The 25,297-nt window shown below is 43.8% G+C and overlaps 1 protein-coding gene across 7 annotated transcripts in view; it reads right to left on the bottom strand.

Moving 5' to 3' along the window:
* Nucleotides 1-25,297, bottom strand: part of LOC135223690 (uncharacterized) — a 171,259-nt gene that overhangs the window by 100,345 nt on the left and 45,617 nt on the right. For all 7 annotated transcript variants that reach the window (XM_064262390.1, XM_064262396.1, XM_064262394.1 and 4 more), the window contains exon 4: nucleotides 6,375-6,458. In XM_064262390.1, the coding sequence (XP_064118460.1) occupies nucleotides 6,375-6,458 (84 nt within the window). The remainder of the gene's footprint in view (nucleotides 1-6,374; nucleotides 6,459-25,297) is intronic.

Here is a 25,297-nt window from a genome sequence, read left to right as displayed (position 1 = left end):
AAACAGTTAAAGCCAACTATTTTTTGTTGTTGTATTGTACACTAAATTGTGATCATTTTGGTATATAACACATTGTAAAACGATCAAAGCAACACAGAGAAAATATCACAAAATGATGCATGAATTCATAGCGCGTGGACGTAAAAAATTTTGTTTTCAAAAATTCACCATAAATCTAAATATTGTTCTAGAGACTTCCAATTTGTTTCAAAATGAAGATAAATGATTGAATATTATTATACTGTAAGAGATTTAGCTTACAATTGCAGTTTTTGACCATTTCGGACGAGTTAAAGTTGACTGAATGTCGAATTTTTTATATATTTATTTTTATATGCAAATATTTCAAAAATGAGAAAAGCTACAACCTTCAATTATTTTTTGTTGTATTTTACATGAAATTGCGCACATTTTCATATATAAAACTCTATGAAACGCCTGATATGAAACTGAGCAAATATTCCGAGAATGCGACATACACATTTCGGAGATTTGCGGTAGAGAATCCGCGCGCAGAGGGAAGGAAAGTTTTTTTTTTTAAAATTCACCATAAATCTAAATATTGTGCTAGAGACTTTGAATTTGTTTCAAAATGAAGATAAATGACTGAATATTACTAGACTGTAAGAGTTTTAGCTTACAATTGCCTTTTTCGACCATTTCGGTAGAGTCAAAGGTGACCGAACGTGGTTTTTTCTATTTATCGTGATTTATATGCAAATATTTCAAAAATGAAAAAAGCTACAACCTTCAATTATTTTTAGTTGTATTCTACATGAAATTGCGCACATTTTTAATGGCTAAATTAAAATGGTGCAAACATTACCACAATCGTACGCATGATTTTTTGGGAAGAGTTACCGCGCGGACGGAAGAAAAATTTTTTTTTTTCATAAATTCACCATAAATCGAAATATTGTGCTAGAGACTTCGAATTTGTTGCAAAATGAAGGTAAATGATTGAATATTACTAGAATATAAGAGTTTTAGCTTACAATTCCATTTTTCGACCATGTCGGTAGAGTCAAAGTTGACAGAAGGTTAAAATTTTGGCACTTATCGTTAATTATATGAAAATATTCCAAAACTGATAAAGCTACAACCATGGGTTATTTTAGTTGTATTGTGCATGAAATTGCGCACATTTTCATATATAATACTCCAAGTAACGGCTAATTTAAAATGGTGCAAACATTACGACAATCGCACGTATGATTGTTTCGGAAGAGTTACCGTGCAGACGTAAGGAAAAAGTTTTTTAATAAATTCACCATAAATCGAAATATTGTGCTAGAGACTTCCAATTTGTTGCAAAATGAAGGTAAATGACTGAATATTACTAAAATATAAGATTTTTAGCTTACAATTGCATTTTTCGACCATTTCGGTAGAGTCAAAGTTGACCGAAGGTTGAAATTTTGGCACTTGTCGTTATTTATATGAAAATATTTCAAAACTGATAAAAGCTACAAACATGAGTATTTTTTGTTGTATTCTACATGAAATTGTGCACATTTTCATGTGATACTCCATGTAACGGCTAATTTAAAATGGTGCAAAAATTAAGTCAAAGTGACGAAATAATTTCTGAGATGTATCCCTGATACCTTTTAGTGCGATAAGAAAGAAATTCGCGCTTGCGCGCCTGCGTAACGATTGTAAACAAAACAACACCTTGATCCGTGAACTCCCAGCATCCCCCAAGGCGCGCGAATCAAAAGTTTTCGGCTGGTAGGCCTATAATATTTTTCCGCAAATTTTTAAAAAAACTTTTCTATGTCAACAAAAAATACGTACAGTCGGCACCCGACAGACAATTTATTTCGACGTAAAATATGTCCAATAGACGTTTAAGGGTTAATATGTGATTCTGAAAATATACTTAAGTATATTCCTAGTTCTCCAGATAACCACATAAGTTTTTGTTAGGAGGTTTCCTACTAGAAACAACAGGGCGTAGTGGGCAGCCCTCCTTGTGAATTTTGGGGCTGCCATATACAGGCAGTCCCCGGGTTACGACGGGGGTTCCGTTCTTAAGACGCGTCGTAACCTGAAAATCGTCGTAAGCCGGAACGACGTTCTTGAAAACATGTCCACAGGGAAAATTTCACTAATTTGCAATTTTTCTTAGGGCTGTATCTCTAAAATTATCACTAATTTACTTTTTTCATGTGCAACAATGTGTATTCACAAATTACTGTATATTTTTATTAAAATACAAGAGAGAGAGAGAGAGAGAGAGAGAGAGAGAGATACATAAAACCATTAAATTCGTTGACCATTGTATGGCATTGTTAAGCATTGAGTGTCACTGGAGTTATGAGATAGGGAAATTTATACAGAAAAAGACGAAGGGAAGAATTTTTTTTTGAAATTAGTTATCTATTATTACTACTTCTATTATTATTATTATTATTATTATTATTATTATTATTATTTTTTGAAAATATAATAAACACGTGCATCTACCATAAAAATTCTCTCATCTCAGTAAGAAAGAGGAATTATCCTTACAATTGAAATGGAAAGGTCATTTTCATCTCTTTAAAATACGACCATTATGAATTTTGTAATTAAAGTTTTAGTTATTTATTTCTTATTTATTATTAAACATAAACTGGAAAGTTATCAATAAACATTTTACATACTAGTATCATAAAATTCTTTCATCTCGGTAAGAGAGAGAGAGAGAGAGAGGAGAGAGAGAGAGCGAGAGAGAGAGAGAGAGAGAGAGAGAGAGAGAGAGTGTTCATCTCTCTGTTCTCTCAAAAAATACTTATAACGCTTCCAGCGAAAGAGAGGGAGGGAGTTACCACTATGACACATTATTATCTTGTGTGGCAAAAGAGAGAGAGAGAGAGAGAGAGAGAGAGAGAGAGAGAGAGAGAGAGAGAGAGAGAGAGTTAACCTTACTTAATAGTGACATGGATAGATTAGTATGTATTGTATTTCTTTAAAATACTATCACATATGAATTTTGTAAATACAGCTATTACTATTATTATTATTATTTGAAAGTATTAAAAACAAATAGTACAAGTACATAAAAAAATCTCGAGTCTCAGTAAATGAGAGAGAGAGAGAGAGAGAGAGAGAGAGAGAGAGAGAGAGGAGAGAGAGAGAGAGAGAGAGAGATCCCAGGAACACGTGATTGCAACACTGCAGCTCTTCCCCCTCCTGGCTGTCACAGAACTTGATATATCTGACAGTTTTAGTACCTGGAGTTTGAGATAAAGGTTACTGAAAGAAGACTGGGATTTCCTTCATTCTTCCATAATTTTTTAAATATATAAGCTAAAATCTTACTAATTCACTTTGGTATTTTCTTTAATGAATTGATATTATTGCTGTATAAATTAATATTAATATTTGAAAATAGTAAATCATTTATTTATCATCAACACACTCTTTGTAGTAGAGAGAGAGAGAGAGAGAGAGAGAGAGAGAGAGAGAGAGAGAGAGAGAGAGAGAGAGAGAGAGAGAGAGAGAGAGAGAGAGAGAATTATTATTTTTATTATGTGATATCATTTCAACTTATTAAACTTACTAATACAATATTAATCAAAATTAATATTTGAAAATTAGTAAATCATTTTTGTATTATAAAAATATATTTAGTCATGAAAATAAACATCAAAATACACTAATTAGTGATTATTTTCATTGGAAAATACAGAGAGAGAGAGAGAGAGAGAGAGAGAGAGAGAGAGAGAAACTATGGTTTTATATCCAAGTCTAAGTAGAGTATAAATGGATTCTTTAAGTGAAATAATGTTTCAATGATATTTTGCTGTTTTGTATTAAAGGATATGTATACTGTTTGAGAACGCGTTCCTTATCTCTGACTATGGTTACCATACAGTTTAATAGCGTAGATTAATTTATGCGCCCTCCGCTCAGAAACTAGTTCTGCGTATGAGGTATCATTAAAAGGCATAAAAAACCGTCGTAACCTTGGAATTTGCGTTGTAATCTAACCAAAAACTTAGTTTTGTTAATTATGTATACTGGAAACAAGCAATGATTTTTTCATTATTTGCGCTTTTGGACTGTTATAAACTGCACATCCCAAGCTAGTGTATTCATTCGCTCGGAAACTAGTTCCGCATATGAGGCGTCACTAAAAAAATTTAAAAAATATGACATAAAAAGTGTCGAAAATCATCATAACCTCAAAATTTTTGTTGTAATCTAACCAAAAACTTATTTTTATTAATATACTGTGCTAAACTATAAAGGATTCTTATCATAGTATGCGTTTTTTAAAAGCGTCGTTAACTCGGAGCGTCGGAAGCGTCAGCGTCGTAACCTCGGAACAAGCGTTGTAACCCAGGGCGGATTTTTCAATGAATATTTAAGAAAAAGCGTCGTAACCTCGGAACGTCGTAAGCCGGACCCGTCGTAACCCGGGGACCGCCTGTATAGTATATGCAAGTTCAGGTAATTTACTTGAGAATAATTTATTGCGTAGCATGTCCTTCCCATTACCTAGTCTACTAATTATTTCCTTCACATTCTGATTAAAGGTATTCTGAAGCTTTTGGATTGTTGGAGGATTCTCTATTTTAGCATAAGTAGTTTCATCATCTAGTAGCCTGTACATTTTAACCCTGTATTCTGAACTATTCATGATAACAATGCTACCCCCTTTGTCAGCTTTCAGAATTCTAATATCTTTGTATCTTCAAAAATGAAAGAAAGTACATATAAATTTGTGTATACCTATGATAATACCGTAAAAAACAAAGTATGTATGTAAAAATAAATTGGAAGAAGACAGTAATACAGATGATGTAGCGGGGGTATACATAATCAATTGCATCAATTGTAGAGACAAATATGTGGGGGAATCAGGTAGGGGAATAAGGACTAGAATCCAAGAACATAGAAGGGCAGTACAGCTTTACTCTCAGGGGAGTGCTATAGCTAGGCATTGATGGGAAAATGACCATTGGATGGATTTTAAAAACCATAGGCTTATATACAAAAGCAATAAAATTAGTCACAGGAGGGTAGTAGAGAGAGCACTCATCAGAGATTAAAATAATCCCATTGACCATCAGCTCAGGATATCAGAGCGACAAGAGGGGATTAGCAACTCTCAAGGAAACCCAAACAACCATCACACAAATGACAGCTCAACGAGAAGTTCCAGAAGACTGCTGGGCCTTGACCCAGGCTGACAACCCAAAAATATCTCTTGAAAATGGGCCACAGATAGGGCCTGAAAGTACTCGAGTGTGGAGTAAAATTAAATGTAAATATACTTAGAAGTAAACAAGTTACACAGTGATTTTGGGGGTTTCTTTTTCAATCTTCAGAAGAAAACTGAAAGAAGTTTTTGTTTGGATTACCTTTACTGTCAATATCATAATGTGAATCTTTTCATATATGATGGTGGTTATCGCACTGCAACTAGGCTTAGCCTACCAATGAACGTCATACATAGACCATGAATAGGCTGTTTATTATGAAGATATACCAATAATATATAAGGTGAGAATGGTTTTATTACCTTTATTGTCAGTTAATATCACAATGAGTCTTTTCATGTATGTTGGTGGTTATCGGATCGCAGCCAAGGCTTAACCTACCGATAAACATCGCACACACAACATGGACAAACCCGCGATGCTGTGATTCATACCAGCAATATAGCAACAACAACAACAACGTAGATAACTGATTCCGCGATTGCTGATCCGCGACTAAGCAATGCCCCACTGTATACCTCCCTTGATGACTGTGTGGTCTAAGGCACGTCACTGCATTTCTGAGTTCTTGTTCCGTGGCTCGAGCCTAAGGGACGGAGAACTTATCAACTAAAAAATTCCCCTTCAGTTAACATACATGAAATTACATTCATTCCAAGGTAGAGCCAATTGGATATTAAAGGTTATTTGTAACTTAATGCTTGTGTATGAATCACAGTGATGTGATAAAATTCATTTCATAATATGGCTACATGTGGCAAATGCACTACACAGTTAACATGGCAGAGGTGGGTTGGTGCAGATTCTAATTACAAATACCCGAGTTCAACAGTGATTTGTAGACGGGAGTTAGTATTAACTTATACCTCCCTTCATGGCTGTATGGTTTATGGCATGTCACTGCAGGTTTAAGGCATGTTACTGCAGTCTTCTGAGTTCTTGTTCCATGGTTTGAGTCCATGGGAAGGCAAACTTATGAACTAAAAAATTTCCTCTGTTAACATATATCAAAATTTATTAATTCTGAAGTAGAGCAACTTAGATATTAAAGGACATTTGTGGCTTAATGCTTGTATATGAATCATGGTCATGTGATAAAATCATGGTGATGTGATAAAATTAATCTCAAAGATTGGTTTATATACTGTATATAAAATGTACCTGCAATAAGGTTTCCCATGGTACCTGATGGTACAAATAAGGCAGCTTCTTTCCCTGTTAGGACAGACATACGGTGTTCCAGTTCTGCAAGCAAGACAAAAGAAAAAAATGTTGAATGAATTAAAGTAAGAAGTACTGATCAGTTAATGAATGCATAAATTTGCTAATCAAAATAATCAATATTCCTGACTTTAATAGTGTATTAGCTAAGTTGCACCTAGCTTAAGCACTACTCTACTTCACACAATAAAACAGTTATGAAAAATTAACAGTAATAAAAAATTGTAACCTTCAAGGCTATAAAAAAAAAAAAGAGCTAATACATGTTAATAACGCTCCTTTATGTTTAGCTACACAATACGTACATTGTTCATGCTATCTTTTATTTTACAAAGGTTTTTATATCCTTCTATATTTTCTCTGAAAATAAAAATTACATTTTTATAATAAAAAAGGTTTGTATAATCTTACCAGATAATTAATAATTACATGGTTACTATTAGTTTCCACTATACACGGCAGCTCTAAGATTCGAAAAACACTGTAGCATTCTTTTGTTTTGGTTTAAGTAATGACCCCACCTTCGGGGAGGAATAGGTTTGTGCCCTATATCCATGAGAGGGGAGGAGGGTGGGCTCCAATCATGTAATTATTTGGCAAGTACAGTCAAACCTCGATTTTCAAACGTCTCTCTCTTGGTATGTTTTGGTTTTTGTACTTTTTTCTACGAAGTCTTGTCTCGGTTATCGTGCGTATCCTTGGTTTTCGTACACTTGGAAATGATCCATGTTTATTGTTTTTGTGCTTTTTCATTTGAGTGCAACTGCTAAATAAGCCATCATGGAGCCAAAGAAAGTTCCAAGTGCTAGCCTATGCGTAAAAAAGGTGAGAAACACTATAGAATTTAAGAAAGAACTCATAGCAAAGTGTTGGAGGAAGTTACAAGCCAATCTCAGTGAGAGAATGCCTACAAGTGCAGGTATTAGTGAATTTAAGGCCAGCAGAGGCTGGTTTGAAAAATTCAGAAAATGAATGGGCATACATAATGTGCCTACTTAAAGGATTAAGGACATGCTTGGAAAGTAGAATGATGCAAGATATTTTGTGGAAAATTATCATCTCAACAAAGAAGTAATAATCCATGTCTCCAACAAGTTTACTGACAATGTCTCATTTAATTTTGGGCAAATTTTAAAGAAATGACAGAAACAAATGTCTCTGGACAATTTTGTTGTGCAACAGGAGTCCAGTAATTCTCAAGCTGGTCCTAGTGCCAGTAAAAAACAAAGTGGGGAAGTAACCTAAGATAGTGCCAGTAAAAAACGATGAGAAGTAACCCCAGATACCTCATTGATACCTGAAGTCCTTCTGGAGGGAGATTCCCCTTCCAAACAATTACCTCTCCTCCTCCCTCTCCCCTCCTCTTTGTCTTCCATACACTATCAAGTGTTTTCCATAAAGGTAAGAGTGATATTAAATGTTCATTTATTCATTTCATCAGTCATTTATTTATATTTATTTCTCACTGTTTTCTGTATCTAAAACTGTGTTTATTCCCTATAAAATGTATTTTACAAAAATATTCTTGGGGGTCCAGAATGCATTAATTGTATTTACATTATTCCTTATGGGAATTTGTGTTTCGGTTTTCATGGGAGGTTCTGGAACGGATTATGTACGAAAACTGAGGTTCCACTGTGCAGTGGACCCCCCATATTCACATTCTCAGGATTCGCAGACTCACACATTCGCGGATTTCTCTCGGGAACATTTCCTCGCATTATTAGCGGAAAATTTGCACATTCGCTGTATTTTTCTATGAGAAATATCCACAAATTCCTGGTTTTCTTTTTTATCAATTTCATAAAAAAATGCACTTTTTGAGATAAAACTATTAAAAAAACCAATTATAAAAATTTTTAGTGGGTTTTCTTGAGTTTTAACTAACAAAATAGGCTGTTTTCAGCATTTTTATAGGGGTTCCAACTATTTGTGGGTTCTGACTATTCACAGGAGGGGGGGTCTGGTACACATCCCCCACGAATACGGGGGACCACTGTACATACAAAAATTTATTTTATCAATAATGTAATTTTTATAAATTAAAGTAAAGTGGGCTAAGACAGGGATGTGTTATATCACCCACCTTGTTTAATGTATATATTGAGCATATGATGAGAAGAGCGATGGAGAATGAAAACAGAGGGGCTAGTATTGGTGGAGAAGTTTATATGGATTTGGACTTTGCTGATGACGTTGCATTCGTTGCTGATACGTGGCTGGTGCTGGTAGGTATGGTAATGAGGATGGAAACAGAGACAGAATTTAGGCTTGAACATCAGCACAAAGAAGAGTGAGATCATGGTTGTGAGTAAGGATGATGATTGGGTGCACATGGAGGATATGACAATCAGAGGACAGGAACTCAAGCAAGTTGAGAAGTTTGTATACTTGGGGAGTGTGGTAAACAGCAGACGGGAGGCAAATTGAAGATATACAAAGAAGAAAACTAGAGCAGCAAGAGCTTTTGAGATTCTGAGAAAAAACGTTTGGTCAAGGCATGAGATCAGCTTGAAAACTAAGATAAGAATATTCAATGCAGTAGTACTACCAGTCCTCATGTATGGTTCGTCCACCTGGGCACTGACCAGAACAGAGGAGAGAAGGTTGGATGCTTTTGAGATGAAACTGCTGAGAAGGATACTTGGCATTAAATGGGATGATTATGTTAGAAATGAAGACATCAGGATGAGATTGAGGCAAAGGCCAATCAGATCAGGCTGAAGAGGGGAAGGCTGAAATGGTTTGGACATGTTGAGAGGATGGATGGGAATAGAAACCCCAGGAGAGCACTGAGAACAGTACAAATAGGATGAAGACCGCTGGGTAGACCAAAAACAAGGTGGATAGACATAATTGTCAGGGATCTTGAGGATGAAATCCATAACCTAGAGGAAGCAAGGGAAACGGCTCGGGAGGATAGAGACAGATGGAGAGGAACTGTATCAGCCTTATGCCACTGGCCAGTGGTGGGAAGATAAAGTAAAGTAAGTAAGTAACTCACCAAATAATTACATAGCTGATTCCCACATTGATAGGAGGTGGGATATGGACATATTCTAAGCAAACATTCAGATATGAAGATGAATTTGAAATAGAAATTTAGCTAGTATTGTAACATGCTTGTTGTAACCTTATCTGGTGAGGGAGCTGTAGCAGGTAGATATTGGCTCTGGTCTAAGCTCCTCTCGACCTGTAGCGGCATGGCAGTTGAGCCACAGGTTGCCTCTACTATAGTGGGGCATTGCAATGTAGGAGTAAACCATAGGTTGCTAAAGCTAACAATCCAACTACATATACTATATATAAAGCATATATATATGTTTGCTGTTGCCATGGGTGCAGTACAAAAAGACCAGATAAATTTTACATACACCACAAATAAAGAATAATCCAATCCAACCATAAAAAACCAACAACTAGTGGGTACTTAGGTAACATTGTACCCTCCCAGGCTTCCCAATAACTCGACAATCCTTCATCATGGAGGAGATTAGAGGTAAATATAAGGAATATCTTCTATATTTCCTCCCCCGTTACCATGCCAGCCGCTGAAAAGGGGCCTACCATACTGCATTTTTCATAGACGGTTTCGATGTCATGTAGATAATGCATGGCAAAAACATATTTGCATTTCCAAAAAATAGACTGCAAAATCGCGGAGTGTGAGAGATTTCACTTGAGGGCCAGTGATGTGGCAACTGCCCTATTTCATGGGCTTTCACCTTGCACAAGGGAAGAGCTTCATCTTGAACCTTCAAATGTGATTCCATAATTAAACTCATAAGATATATGGTTTATGCAATATTAGATAGTGGTTGAAAGGGATTTTTTACCGAACAGGATAGGTTTTGAGAGGAGCCTCTAATGTCTTTCGTCCATCGACTGAACTAATGGTGAAAAACGTTTTTCAAGCTTTTCTTCTAGACTGGCGATGGGGATTGGGATTAGAAGTGAGGGAACCTGAAATTTGAGAAGGTGGTAAAGCAAGAGAACTGGGAACTGTGGCTAGAGAAATAACAAGAACATTAGAATCCAACGCTCCCTGACTAGCTGATTTCGAACTAGCTCTAGCTAGAGCCTTTCTCTTTCTATCACTATCTAATTTTCTTAACCCTTAAACACGGGGCCAGTATTTCCAAAAGTGTCTCCCATATGCCGGCGGCATTCGCGAGTGAGCACCGAAGCGGAATTTTTTTTTTTTTAAATCACAACATGCTTAATTTTCAAGATTTACAGTTCATTTTTGGCTCCTTTTTTATCATTGCCTGAAGTTTAGTATGCAACCATCAGAAATAAAAAAAAAATATCATCATCATATATAAATATAACAATTTGTTGAAAAATGATATTTTAATGATAAAATAAGGTTTCACATATACTTACCAAGCAATTACATTAGCTGTACGCTTTCTTACCTGGCAGTCGAAAACTCAAATTCCTGGCGGCGGTAGCAGCGCTGCCATTGTTCGTGTAGGTGATACATATCCCGCCCACTTTCTGGAATACCTGGTACTGCTGAGCTTAAGACTTCAATTCGTTGAGCTGCAACGTCCATCTGTGGGGAGGATTATGTAATTGTTTCATAAGTAAATGTGAAACCTTATTTTATCATTAAATATCATTTTCACATAAGTGACTTACCAAACAATTACATTAGCTGACTCCACATTACCCAGAAGGTGGGTATATGGACAGCTTTCTAAATAAAAATAAGTCATGTGCTCACATTATATATAATGTCTGCAGTTCCTTACCTTGTGAGAGAGCAGCTACAGGTACCTAGATACTGCCTCTGGTCGGCGCTCTCATCACACGTAGGAGACGTGGCAGTAAAGGCCAGGGTCGTCCCTACTAATGGTGGGATTTTTGCAATCTTGGAGGTTCACTGATGATTGACAAAAAACAACAATGATTTGCCCTTGCCCTAGGCAAAAAGACCAGATAAAAAACCATACATAAAACCATCACCTACACTAATAACCATATGGTACCCTTAACCAGACATAAGGACTGGTGGGTACTTCAGGTACATGTACCCCCAGGCTTCCCACTAACTCAAAAAACCTCAAATTCAAGGCGAGGAGATAGTAGAGGGAAAAAACCGAGTTCCCTATGCTTCCTCTCCCAACACCATTGCCGCTACTGACAACAGTCCCAATCTAAAGCAGTTTTCGTAAGTAGTTTCTACCTCCTTCAAATAGTGAGATGCAAACACCGATTTTGACCTCCAGAACGTAGTTTGCATAATGGAGGATAGAGACATATTCTGTCTGAAAGCCAATGACGTTGCTACTGCACGAATTTCATGCGTCTTCACTTTCAGCACCCTAAGAGCATGTTCCTGAGTTTGGGCATGCGGTTCTCAGATCAAACTCCTCAGGAAAAAGGACATTGCATTCTTTGAAAGAGGCCGAAACAGGTCTTTCACCGAGCACCAGAGTCGGCTCGACTCTCCTCTCACAGTTTCTGTCCTAGTCAGGTAGTCTGATGGCTCTGACCGGACACAATGTACGTTCCTCATCTTCCGACCCGACTAAGTCCGTTAGGTTCTTTATCTTGAAAGAACGGGGCCAAGGATTTGAAGGATCCTCATTTTTAGCGAGAAAATCTGTTACATAAGAGCAAACTGTATTGCCCTGGGCGAAACCCACTTCCTTACTCATCGCCTGCAACTCGCTTACTCTTCCCGCTGTGGCTATGGCGACTAGGAATAGTGTCTTCCTAGTTACATCCCTCAAGGTTGCAGAATTCAATGGTTCGAATTGGGGACCGTTGAGCCACCTTAAAACTACATCCAAGTTCCATTCCACTTCAGGCTTGAAAATCTTGGAGGAACTAATGGATCTGATCAGGTCACTGATGTCCTGATTTGACGGAATGTCAAGGCCTCTATGCTTGAAAACCGATGAAAGCATGGCCCTATATCCTTTAATAGTTGAAGTGGCCAACTTCTTGGTGTCCCTCAGAAATAAAAAAAATTCTGCAATTTCTGTTATAGATGTCTCAGCAGAAGAGATGCTATGTCGTCTGCACCATGACCTAAAAACTCTCCACTTGGACCGGTAGAGCTTGGCAGAAGAGCTTCTTCTGCAGCTAGCAATAGCCTCTGCCGCCCTTCACGAAAACCCTTTTGCTCTGACCAGGTTCCTGACAGTCTGAATCCTGTCAGGGCCAGAGCAGACAACCCTTGGTAATATCGGTTGAAATGGGGTTGTCTGAGAAGCGATGGATTTTGTGGAAGTAGTCTGGGAAAATCCACCAGCAGATTGAGAAGGTCCGGGAACCACTCTTTCCTGGGCCAGAATGGCGCCACTAGGGTCATTGTCACATTCTGGTGTGATTGAAGCTTGTTTAAGACCTCTCTTATTATCCCGTGACTAAGTGGTCGAACGCTTGTAGCCCTAAGAGGATGGCCTTCAATTCCTTCCCATTGATGGGCAAGGTCTTTTCTCATTCTGTCCACAGACCTGACACTCATGTCTGCTAGGAGGGCTCCCCATCCGCTGTCTGAGGTGTCTGAGAAGAACTGCAGGTCGGGGTTCGACATGACTAGGGAGATTCCTTCTTGTAAACTTTCCCTCAAAAGCCACAAAATGAAAATCCATCTTTATCTCTTCCGTCAGGGGGAAAACTAGTGAGTCCGACTGTGTCTTCCGAGACCAATTTGCTTTCAGGAAGAACTGAAGCAGCCTCATGTGTAGGCGTCCTAACCTGACAAAACTCTCCTCTGAAGCCAGGGTCCCGAGTAGGCTCATCCATTCGAGCGCCGAGCAGGACAGGCGAACCAGAAATTGCTGGACTGTTGATAGGCAGGACTCTATCCTCTTCGGGGAGAGAAAAACCCGAAAAGCTAGAGAGAGTAGTATCATCCCTAAATAGAGAATCCTCTGAGTTGGAATCAATTGGGACTTCTCCGTGTTTACTATGATACCCAATTGTTGTGTCAAAGTAAGTGTCTTCTCCAAGTCCTTCACACACTAACGCCTGGATCTGGCTCTCAGGAGCCAGTCGTCTAAGTAAAAAGCTGTGTTGATCCCCATCAAATGCAGCCACGTTCCCAGAGGAGTGAGAATCCGAGTAAATACTTGAGGGGCGGTTGACAGACCGAAGCAGAGGGCTATGAACAGGAAGACTCTCTTCTTGAAGACAAATCTCAGGAACATCCTGGAGTCCTGATGTATGGGGACATGGGAGTATGCATCCTTCATGTCGAGAGATACCATCCAGTCGCCTGACTGGATGGCCGACATTACCGATCAACTGGTTTCCATTCGGAATTTTGTCTTCCGGATGAAGAGGTTCAGAGCGCTTACGTTCAACACAGGCCTCCATCCCCCTGATGCCTTGGGGACTATGAAGAGCCTGTTGTAAAACCCTGGGGAGTTTTTGTCCGTTACTTCCTCTATGGCCTCTTTGTTGATGAGCCCTTCTACTTCTTTGGCTAAAGCCAAAGGTCTTGTTGATCCTGTCGAGTATGCTGTCAGACAGACAGGTGTATTGTACAGTGGTGGATCCTGCGTAAAAGGGATCACATATCCCTCTCGAAGCACCTGAATTACCCACTGTTCTGCTCCTCTTCGACTCCATTCCTCCCAGTAGTCGTGGAGTCTTGCCCCCATGGGTGTGTGAAGGACCTTCCGATCATTTCTCTGACTTAAAAGGTTTCTTGGTAGACTTTGAGGCGGTTCGTAGATTTGTTCTTGGTCTCTGCTGCCACCTCAATTTACCTCCTCGAAAGGGATGCTTTTGTAGAGGAGAAGCTTTGGCTCCTGTCGCTGGAGGTTCCTTAGGTCTTCTCGCTGACTGAAAGAGAAGATCATTGGTGGACTTTTTCTCGAGGTCCGACAGCACATGCTTAATGGTTTCTTCTGGAAATAGGTGAGATTTACTCAGGGGGGAGAACAACAAAGCTGATTTTTGGTTCGTGGTTACTCCTCGAGATGTGAAGGAGCACCACCGTTCTCTCTTCTTTAGTAGTCCCATAGTGAATAGGGCGGCCAATTCCCCTGAACCGTCTCTCACTGCCCTGTCCGCACAGGACAACACATTGAGCCAGTCGGCAGAAAAATCCTCACCTAGAGACTGGCAATCTTCAATTTTTCTGGCTAACGCTGCAATAGTCCAATCCAGAAAACTGAAGACTTCGATCAACTTGTCTAAGTTCTTCACCAGGTGATCCAACTCGGATGAAGAGAACAGCACTTTTGCAGCTGAGAACGCTGCTCTTCTGTTTGAGTCCACAAGACCGGAGAAGTCTCTTTGGGAGGAGGCAGAAACTCCCAAAGAAGGAACTTCTCCTGTCGCCTAAAACCTGTAGGTTTTATTCTGCAGCTCTGATAGAGGAAAAGCGAACAAAGCCTTGCCTGACTCCCTCTTCTTAGCAAGCTACTCTTCTACTTCCTTCAGTGCTTTCTTCGAGGACTGAGAAAGAACTAGTTTCGGTAACCCCGAAGGCGCTGATCTCCTATCCTTCACAAACATTGACGGAGGTGAAGAAGGCGAACCAGGTTCAAAAAAATCTGGATAAGTCTGTAAAAGAAACCTTAACAGACTAGAATAAGCAGAGGAGGGCTTCGCATCCTGGTCTTGAGTTTCCTCTTCCGACAGAACGGCCGATACCCCATCTTCCTCTTCCGTCTGGCTCGTTGTCTTCTTTAAAAAGACCATCAATTCTTGAAGTTGATGTTTAAAGGGACCCAAAGCGGAATCCTCTAGCAAGGGTTTGGCCTTCACATCATCCTTAGGCGAAAACAAAGTCGTGGCTGTCGTACGACTCTTCTTCGAAAACGAACGACTGGGAGTCGAAACACCACGAGACGTATGAGGCGAACGAGTCAAAGCAGCTTGATGCGAATGCGGCGCGCGAGTCAAAACAGCTCGAGACGAATGAGGCGAACGAGTCGAAGCAGCTCGAGGCGAATGAGGCGAACGAGTCGAAACAGCTCGAGACGTCAGAGGCGAGCGAGTCAAAGATGCTCGAGGCAAATGAGGCGAATGAGACGAACGAGTCGAAACAGCTCGAGACGAATGATGCGAACGAGTCGAAACTACTATCAATACACAACGAGGCGAGGCAGTCTAGCAAGCGCGCGAGCGCTGTAACGCACATGAGCGTCTGACTCCTTCAGAAGTTACGCTATCCGAAGAGGACTGATGATCTTCCCGGAAAAACTGGTCTGGTGCGAAACTGCAGGAAGGTTGTGGACTCCAGTGCTCCTTGGATTTCTTAACGTACGCTGGGCATTTCTCTTCAACGGGCGTGACACTTAATCACTCCACACTTTTCGCCTCGACACAGGCGACTGCACTTCCGAGTCAGACGACAATTGCGCGTCACTGATATCTACGCCTTTCCAGCGGTGTTTTCTGGACACTCGCGAGTCGACTACGTCGACAGAGTCAGCGACTGACCGTGGGCAAACTCCCCCAGTCTCCCTTCGACCTCCGGTATGTCTTCTCCCGGGAGCTGGGGAGTATGACAGTGACCTTCATCTAGGAGAACAGGGGGAACGGACAGCTGCCTCCTCGGACACGACACTGACACTGACACTTGGCCTAACACTGGCCTTTTCACTTGACTTCTCTACGAACGCACGAAACGACATACCCAAATCCATAACGGATTTTGCCAAGAACTCAAATTTCTTGTCCATCTGGGACTCTAACAAGGAAATGGCGTTGGGATCGGAAACATGGGATACCTGGTCTGGAGTAATTGGTACTGAAGTTGGAGGACTATCAATAGGAGAAATATTCGATAAAAGTGGAGAAGATAGTGACGGTTTGTTTGCCTCTAAAGGCATGGGAGTTGTCTCTACTCTAGTTTTACTACCCGCTCTAAGAGCTGCTTTACTTTTCCTATCTTTGTCCACCTTATCCAAATGAGCTTGAAAAGTCTTCCAACCTTGTTCATCTAAACTCCAGCACTCATCACAAGGTAATTCCTTGCTACAGCACTGACCCCTACATTTAACACATTTGGAGTGCGGATCGTAACAAAGCTTAGCTAATCTAGTTTTGCAACCACTGCTGCAAAACCTAACTGAAGAAGAACTAGCATCAGACATATTCGTAATAAATCGTTAATAACTAGGCAGCTAACTGATGAAGCAAAAAAGCCAACCAAGAAATTGTACATCACCAAAAAGAAAAAATCCCCAATGGCGATGAAAGTCGACTGCAACACAAACCACCGGTGTTACCCCGTGGCCGGCAGAAAACGAATTGAAGTCCCAAGCTCAGCAGTACCAGGTATTCCCGAAAGTGGGCAGGATCTGTATCACCTACACGAACAATGGCAGTGCTGCTACCGCCGCCAGGAATTTGAATTTTCGACTGCCAGGTAAGAAAGCATACAGCTAATGTAATTGTTTGGTAAGTCACTTATGTGAAATTGTATTTTTCCTAACTATACAAACCTGAGGTCCTTTACAATAGGAAGGTAGCTAGCGGCAGCTGGAACAGTCGTAAGCTTCGAACAAGGGAGTTCGGTAGTTAACTGCTTGTCCGACAGTGAACGCGCCGCGCGACTGGGAGATGAAGAACCACTGCTTCAGGCCCAGGAAACGCAGAGTGAGGGGTGGCATGAGGTGGGACTATGTGTAAAGGACCTCAGGTTTGTATAGTTAGGAAAAATACAATTTTTGACAAATTGTTATTTGTTCCGATACGAATACAAACCATCAGTCCTTTACAATAGGAAGACTCACTTCTTGGTGGGAGGAATCTGAGTCTTAAGAACAGACTGGTGTTCGCCCAACCTTGGATTCCCTCCCTAGTTGTAAGAGCAGAGGGAGGGATCCTAGCCTCTGCCAAATGATCGGGGTATGTACCGCAGGATCAATGGTCAGGCCTCTGGACCCAAGTAATAAGAGGGAGGCAAGCGTACCTCTTAAAATGCTATTGTTATGATACAATAAAGTTTTATACATAATTACCTACAGATATATACTTAGCTTTAGACTCCGTCGTCCCGACAGAAATTCAAATTTCGCACCACACGCTACAGGTAGGTCAGGTGATCTACCGTCCTGCCGCTGGGTGGCAGGAATAGGAACCATTCCCGTTTTCTATCAGATTCTTTCTCTCTACCACCTGTCTCCTGCGGGGAGGCTGGGTGGGCCATAATCGTATATATCTGCAGGTAAGTATGTATAAAACTTTATTGTATCATAACAATATCATTTTTATACATTCAACTTACCTGTCAGATATATACTTAGCTGATTGGCACCCTCGGTGGTGGGTGAGAGACAGCTAAATACTGAAATAGACAGGTAAACAACATACGTTGTAGGTACAGATAAACCTTGGTTCCTACCTGATTAAGCGGAAGACTTCGTGGCTACTGCCCAGGAGTCTGCTTCGCTTCAAGAGCCTCAGCGAGATAGTGATCTATGGCTAAGAGATCTTGTGGGTCTGCCAATGGGGTCTTATCCACTTACTCGGCAGAGCCTAAATGGCCTTTGTCAATGGGTGCTAATCCACTAATATGACAATACACCTGCTTTAAAAGCATATACGAGGGAGCAAAAAAAACATACATCCCGACCACCTGATCCTAACACCTGTGTTAGTTCTAAAGATTGTAAGGAGTATCCCCAACTCCTGACAACAACCCAAAAACTCAACACCACCATATGCGCACACACACAAGTACCAAAAAAAAATGTTGTACACCCTTATTTGTCGGATATTCCTCAGTTCCTTCTGACAAAAAGCAACGGTCACCTGTGCGACGCCTAGTGCCTTTGACAGTCAAAAACCAAGAACATCTCTAACTATAGGGTTTACGTACATACACAAAAATTAAGGATCAATGTTTGCTCCAAGCCCCAGCAACGTATCCGCTGACACAAACGGACCGAGAGAGAAGCACTTCTCATAAGTTACCCTGACATCCTTCAGGTAATGAGATGCAAAAACTGAATTGCATCTCCAATATGTCGCTTCGAGAATATTCTTCAGCGACATATTCCTTTGAAAGGCTAGAGACGTAGCAACCGCTCGAACTTCATGAGCTTTAACTCTAAGAAGTTTGAAGGAGTCATCTGGGCAATCATTGTGAGCCTCAGAAATCACACTTCTTACAAAGAAGGCTAAGGCGTTCTTAGACATGGGTCTTTTAGGATCCTTTACAGAACACCATAGACCCTGTTGACAACCTCCCAGCTGCTTCTTTTTACTCAGGTAAAATTTAAGGGCTCTGACCGGGTAAAGGGACCTCTCAATTTCTTTGCCTACTAGGTTCGACAGGCCCTTTACTTCAAAGCTCCTGGGCCAGGGCTTTGAAGGTTTTTCATTTTTCGCCAGAAATAAAGTCTGGAACGAACAAATGGCAGCCTCTCCTTTAAAACCAACCCTAGAATCAAGAGCGTGTATCTCGCTCATTCTTTTGGCTGTAGCGAGAGACAACAGGAATAAACATTTTCTCGTAATGTCTCTGAAGGAGGCAAGGTGTGGAGGTTCGAACCGCTTCGAGGTTAGAAATTTTAGGACTACGTCCAGATTCCAGCTCGGGGTTCTAGGAGTATTGATTTTTGAAGTCTCGAAAGACCGGATCAGATCATGAAGATCCTTATTATCAGCTATTTCTAGGCCTCTGTCCTGAAAACAGCTGAAAAGCATACTCGTACCCTTTTATAGTGGATACGGAAAGATGCGATTCCTCCCTCAAGAAAAGAAGGAAATCTGCAATGTTGTTCACAGAGGTATTGGAGGAGGACAGCTTCTTCGATTTACAATATCTCCTAAAGACTTCCCACTTCGATTGATAGACTCGTATAGCCGAAGGTCTACGGGCTCTAGCGATAGCCTTTGCAGCTTTTTGAGAAAAGCCTCTCGCTCTGACGAGTCTTTCGATAGTCGAAAGGCAGTCAGAGCGAGAGCGGGGAGGTTTTGATGATACCTCTCGAAGTGGGGTTGTCTGAGCAGATATGCTCGTTTTTGGAAGAGATCTGGGGAAGTCCACCGTCCATTCCAGTACCTCTGTGAACCAATCTTGAGCTGGCCAATATAGAGTTGTCTGAGCAGATCTGCTCTGTTTGGAAGAGATCTGGGGAAGTCCACCGTCCATTCCAGTACCTCTGTGAACCAATCTTGAGCTGGCCAATAGAGTCATGCGCATCCCCTTTGAGGCCACAAATTTTCTGATTACTTCGCCCAGAATTTTGAATGGGGGAAAGGCGTATGCATCGAGGCCCGACCAATCTAGTATAAGGGCGTCGACAGCGAATGCTCTCGAATCTTCTACTGAAGAGCAGAAGATGTCTATCCTTTTGGAGAGGAACGTGGCAAATGGGTCTATGTGAGGTCTCCCCCATAGAGCCCAAAGACGTAGACAGACCTCTGAGTGGAGGGTCCACTCTGTGGGAAGGACCTGGTTCCTCCTGCTCAGTCTGTCTGCTCTCACGTTCCTCTCTCCTTGGACAAATCTCGTGAGGAGGATGATGTTTCTCTCCTTTGCCCAAACTAAGAGATCCCTCGCCAGTTCGAAGAGGGAGAACGAATGAGTCTCGCCTTGCTTTCGAATGTATGCCAGAGTGGTGGTGTTGTCCGAGTTGACCTGGACCACCCCGTCTCTGACTATTGATTCGAAGTACTTGAGAGCAAGGTGTATGGCTATCAATTCTTTGCAGTTGATGTGCCATAACATCTGCTCGTTCGTCCAGGTGCCTGACACTTCTCTTGTTCCTAGCGTCGCACCCCATCCTGTTTCCGAAGCGTCTGAATACAACACTTGGTTTGGGTTCGGCACGGATAAGGACACTCCCTCATTCTTTTTGAGAGGCACTAACCACCATCTCAAGTGATTCTCTACCTCGAGAAGTATCTGGAATGAGTCCGAAAGTTGTCCTGTCTTCCAGTTCCATACTTTCTTTAAGAAGAATTGCAGGGGGCGAATATGAAGTCTCCCTAGGGGGAAGAACTGTTCCAGCAAGGAAAGAGTTCCTAGAAGGCTCAACCATTCCCTCGCTGAACTTTGTTCTCTCCCTAAGAAGTTTGAGACTTTCATAAAGCCTCGTATGAGTCTTTCCTGCGAAAGAAAAACTCGAAAACCCCGAGAATCCATCTGAATCCCCAGATAAACCAGGTTCTGGCTGGGGATCATCTGAGACTTCTCGAGGTTCACGAGTAATCCTAGAGATCGAATCATGTCTAAGGTCGTTTTTAGGTTCTCAATAGCGTATGCCAATACAACGATCCAGGTACGTCAGCAAAAGTCGGTCAAGAAGATCAATTGCGATGAAAAAAGAATTCCAGCCAGGAGGTACCAACAACAATGTTGACAGTACCGGCGACAGAAAGAATCTGATAGAAAACGGGAATGGTTCCTATTCCTGCCACCCAGCGGCAGGACGGTAGATCACCTGACCTACCTGTAGCATGTGGCGCGAAATTTGAATTTCTGTCGGGACGACGGAGTCTAAAGCTAAGTATATATCTGACAGGTAAGTTGAATGTATAAAAACTAGAAAGCAAGAACTTGTTCCTACTGCAAGAGGCATATAAAGTCATGGGTTTGTCTCTTGTTGGCTTCCACTTCACCCCATTGTTGGGGGAAGAGGTGGATATTTGCTCCTATCCCTAATGAAAGGGATAGGATGGGGCTCGGTCGAATAGCTCACCTGCATCGTATCCTACTCCAGCGTAGTGACGACTGCGTCCATCTGCCCACAGGTAGAGGGGGAGAAAAAGATGGGGAAGACAAGCCAGTCACACTCTCATTCACTCATCCATACATGCAGTCACACAAGGATTCGACGCTGTTCTGTCCGCTCGGGTGTTGGGTAAGCTACACAACATGTCGAGCAGCCACCACGGGTCCCAAGGAAAAAGTGTCCAAGGACCTGTGGGCAATATCCCGAAGGTAGGAGGAGGTAAAGGTGGTCTGGTTTGACCAGACCCCTGCCTTCAGGACCTGCGCCACGGAGAAGTTCTTGCAGAACGCAAGGGAAGGACCAATACCTCTGACTTCATGGGCTCTCGGATGAAGGGTACGGATGTCGTCGCTACCATCAGCTTCATACGCCCTCCTGATCACCTCACGTAGCCAGAAAGAAAGTGTGTTCTTGGATACATACTTCTTTCTTGGTCACAATGGTGCTAACAAAGAGGCGTCGACACTCAGGCCTGAGGTGCCGAGTTCTCTTCAGATAGCGCCGTAGCGCCCTCACAGGACAAAGCAGCATCTCATCCGTATCGTTGTTGGTGATGTCCATAAGGGAGGGGATTGTGAAAGACTCGAACCGGTCGTCAAGGACCGAAGGATTCTGAGTCTTAGCTACGAAGTTCGGGACGAAATCGAGCGTCACAGATCCCCATCCCCTGGTATGCTTGACGTTGAAGGAAAGACTATGAAGTTCCCCTACTCTCTTCGCCGATGCCAGGGCCAGCAAGAGGAGGGTCTTGAAGGTCAGATCCCTGTCTGACGACTCTTGGAGTGGCTCGAAGGGCCTTCAAGTCAGACTCCTAAGGATGAGAGTCACTCGGCCGAGACTCGAAGGGTAGTAGATACCCCTCCCAAAGGACGTCTACTATCGAGGTCTCCGCAACGTAGCGCTGCCATGTTGCCCAATGGCTCGCCAGGCACCCCCACACTTCCGGCAGCAGGTGAGGGGGAACGCCGTCCCTAGCGTTTCCCGCCTCTCTTCGACTTCTTCCCGCTCCTCCCCGTGGAAAGGAGGGCTGGGAGGGGGGCTGATTGCAACCGCCCCTGGCAGAAGTCGAAGGCAGAGTCTTTCCTTGGGGCTTCAACGATGCAATCGTCTTAGCAGCCGAGGAAGCGCTAACCAAGCTCTTGGGTTTGGCCCCAGTCGATCGAGGCTGCCCAGAAGCCTTTGAGACTGCCTGGTGTACCAGATGGTTACTGTCATCAGTGTGCCGTCGTTCCACCGCAGCATCCACCATCTCTCCTGGGAAGAGAGGAGGAACTCCGCACTGGTCCGTTGTGAAGACCCAATGCCGCCTCACACCCAGTCGCCCTGGACACTCGAGTGAGGACTGCATCCCTACGCCGAAGTACCAGGTTGGGCGACAGGTTTACCGTCTGGTGGGCGAGGCAGGAGATGGCCCTACCCCAAGACTGGCATAGCCTCCCGAAAGCTGGGTCACCTTCAGGAGTGATATTTCCCGAAGTGGCCGCGACCTTGGACACTGTGAGGGACCACAGGTCCAGCCAGAAGACTGCCTGGAAAGCCGCCATGGCGGTGGATTCCAGTGCAAGTGCCTCTTGTTGCGAGAATCACAAGTTCTCCAACAGGAGCTGCTGCAGAGACACCCCAGGAAGGCACGTAGAACTTTCCTCTGTTGCAGTAAAGGCGGGGGAAGTAGCTTGGACGACCTACCGGACCGTAGCGAACCCTCTTGTCCGGAGACGAGAGAGTCCACCTGGCCCAGCACCGAGTCGGCCAGCTCTGATCGCAGCAGACCCACTGTCGTCTTGGGTTCCTTCTTAGGCCCCCAGAACGACTCGAGCCGGGACGTGGGCTCAGAAGGTGGGAGCGGCGATCCTTCCCTGAGGTCGTTGTGCTGACGAATCAGCACAATAACCTCTGCAAACGACCTCTGGATCTTGGGAGTGACTGCGTCTTGAGGAGTTGGACCATCAAGCCCCTCCAGCAAGAACGCCTCTCGAGAACCTATTCCTTCAGAAGGAGGAACAGCGACAGACCCCTCCTGGTCTCCTCCTGCCACTTGCGCGTACGACCTGGTCGGTCCTAAGACCGTGCCTGGCTCGAAGGGCGTCGTGGCGGGACCGTGACACTCTGTGTCGCCTCGCCCTTCCCGGTGTAGCCCGAAGAAGTTGAAGGAACCGGAGAGGAAGACCTGATGCTCCCCCCTCGCTCACTGGCAGAACCGGTGTGCTTGAGGGCTGCAGGTGATCGCCAACCCGCGGTGGTGATCGAGCTGCAGGCCTGGTCGCGCGGTTCTCCTGGGGAGAGCGGCTGGACCGAGAACAACGGCCCCGGTCCCGTGCGTCAGAGGAGCTGCTGCTGGTCTCCCTACCTGTCCGGTCCCGGTGGGAGCAGCGGTCAGGAGACCTGCAGAGGCCACTGGAACCAGCTGGGGCTGGTTCCTGCGATCGAAGGGACCTCTTCCCAGCCTCAGCCTGTGGCCGGTCTGGGACCATCACGGCAACCCTGATAGCCTGCAGCTTGCTACAAGAGCGATCGCTGGCCTGGTGAGAGTCACCTGAGCGACTCTCGCCAGCCTTCCGCTCTGTGCCTCGGTACCTCTCGCGAACGAGAGGCAGAGCCGGAACCTGGTGTAGAGGTAGGACCTCTAGCACCAGGCGAGGAAGTACCGGTGTTAGCCGGTACCCCTCTGGTCCCCGTCTTCTTCTTCCTTGCGGAAGGAGAGACGGGCCCAGCTCCCGAAGCAGCTTGGAAGCCTTGGAAGTTGAAGGGGAAGAGGCGGCAGCAGGTGACGACAAAGACGACGAAGACGAAGACGACGACGACACCTTCCTCTTCTTCTTCGACAGCTCCCTCAGGATGGACGTCAGGTCCTCCATCCAGGCAGGAGCCGGGGCTATTGCCGAAGCAACACAGCCCGGCTGCACCTGTCCGGAAGGACCTGTGACTGGGGCAGCAACACCACGGGCAGGAACAACGTCGTCAGGGGCTGGCTCAGGCAAGGCAGGTACGGCAGGAGCGGCAGGTACAGCAGGCAAAACAGGTACGGCAGGAGACAGGGCAGCAGCCAGCGACATCCTGGGTACCCGTGGCAGATCCAGGGGCAAACTCTTAGGGCACCGAAAGTCAGGGGCTGGGGCAAGAGCGATGAACCCAGGTGGAGGAGGCACGCCCCTCCTCGGAAAGGCAGCAATCGGGGCCTGCACAGCAGCCGAAGGAGTCACCGAAGCCTCATGCTGAGTGTAGACCAGGTGAGGTGGGGCAGCATACCCTGGGGTTGAGACAGTGGTGGTGGTGGTGGTTACCGGTCCATGGGTGACCGGAACAGCACCCGCCAGATGATGCAGCAGCCCCTGAATGCTCAGTGTGCCCTGGAGACCCAGCAAGAACCAAACCTGGCCGAGGTCGTCGCCCGCAGCAGGAGCACCTGAGGAAGCAAAAGTCGGGCAAGCAAGAGGGGTTACCCCTCGCACGGGGGTGGGGGGAGCCCCACCCCAAGCGAATGGAAGACCCCGAATGCAGCTGTACGTTAGAGTATCTTGCCCCCTCCACTACGCTCGACGGATCGGGCGAAGAGAAAGAACGAGAAACCCCTCCCGATGGGGTAGGAGCCATACGCGGGAGCTGAGATGGCGGCAGGAAGGAAGACGTGTCTGTGACCAAGGGAGTCGCTGGAGAGCTTTTCCAAGGACTCCTTGGCAGGCTATGTCGCTTCCTCCTACCTTCGTACAGCACCCACTGCTCCTCCGTCCATGAATTACAAACATCACAGGGCTCGGCCCAAGAGCATTCACGCTCCCCAGGGAAGAAGCGAAAGACCCCGCACTTACGGCCTTCCACACCAGGGCAAACTCTGCGGCTGATGGGGGGGGGTGCGGGGACAGCTCCAAGTCACGAGGATCCATCATTAATTGCAAAAATGATATTGTTATGATACAATAAAGTTTCATACATACTTACCTGGCAGATATATACATAGCTAAGACTCCGTCGTCCCCGACAGAAATTCAAATTTCGCGCCACTCGCTACAGGTAGCTCAGGTGATCTACCGGCCTGCCCTGGGTGGCAGGACTAGGAACCATTCCCGTTTTCTATCATATTTTTTCTCTTCCACCTGTCTCCTTGCGGGGAGGCTGGGTGGGCCCTAATCGTATATATCTGCCAGGTAAGTATGTATGAAACTTTATTGTATCATAACAATATCATTTTCATACAATCAACTT

The sequence above is a fragment of the Macrobrachium nipponense genome, chromosome 10 (assembly GCF_015104395.2).
Source record: "Macrobrachium nipponense isolate FS-2020 chromosome 10, ASM1510439v2, whole genome shotgun sequence".
In the NCBI taxonomy this organism is placed as follows: domain Eukaryota; kingdom Metazoa; phylum Arthropoda; class Malacostraca; order Decapoda; family Palaemonidae; genus Macrobrachium; species Macrobrachium nipponense.
This window is presented reverse-complemented; position numbering and strand designations above follow the sequence as displayed.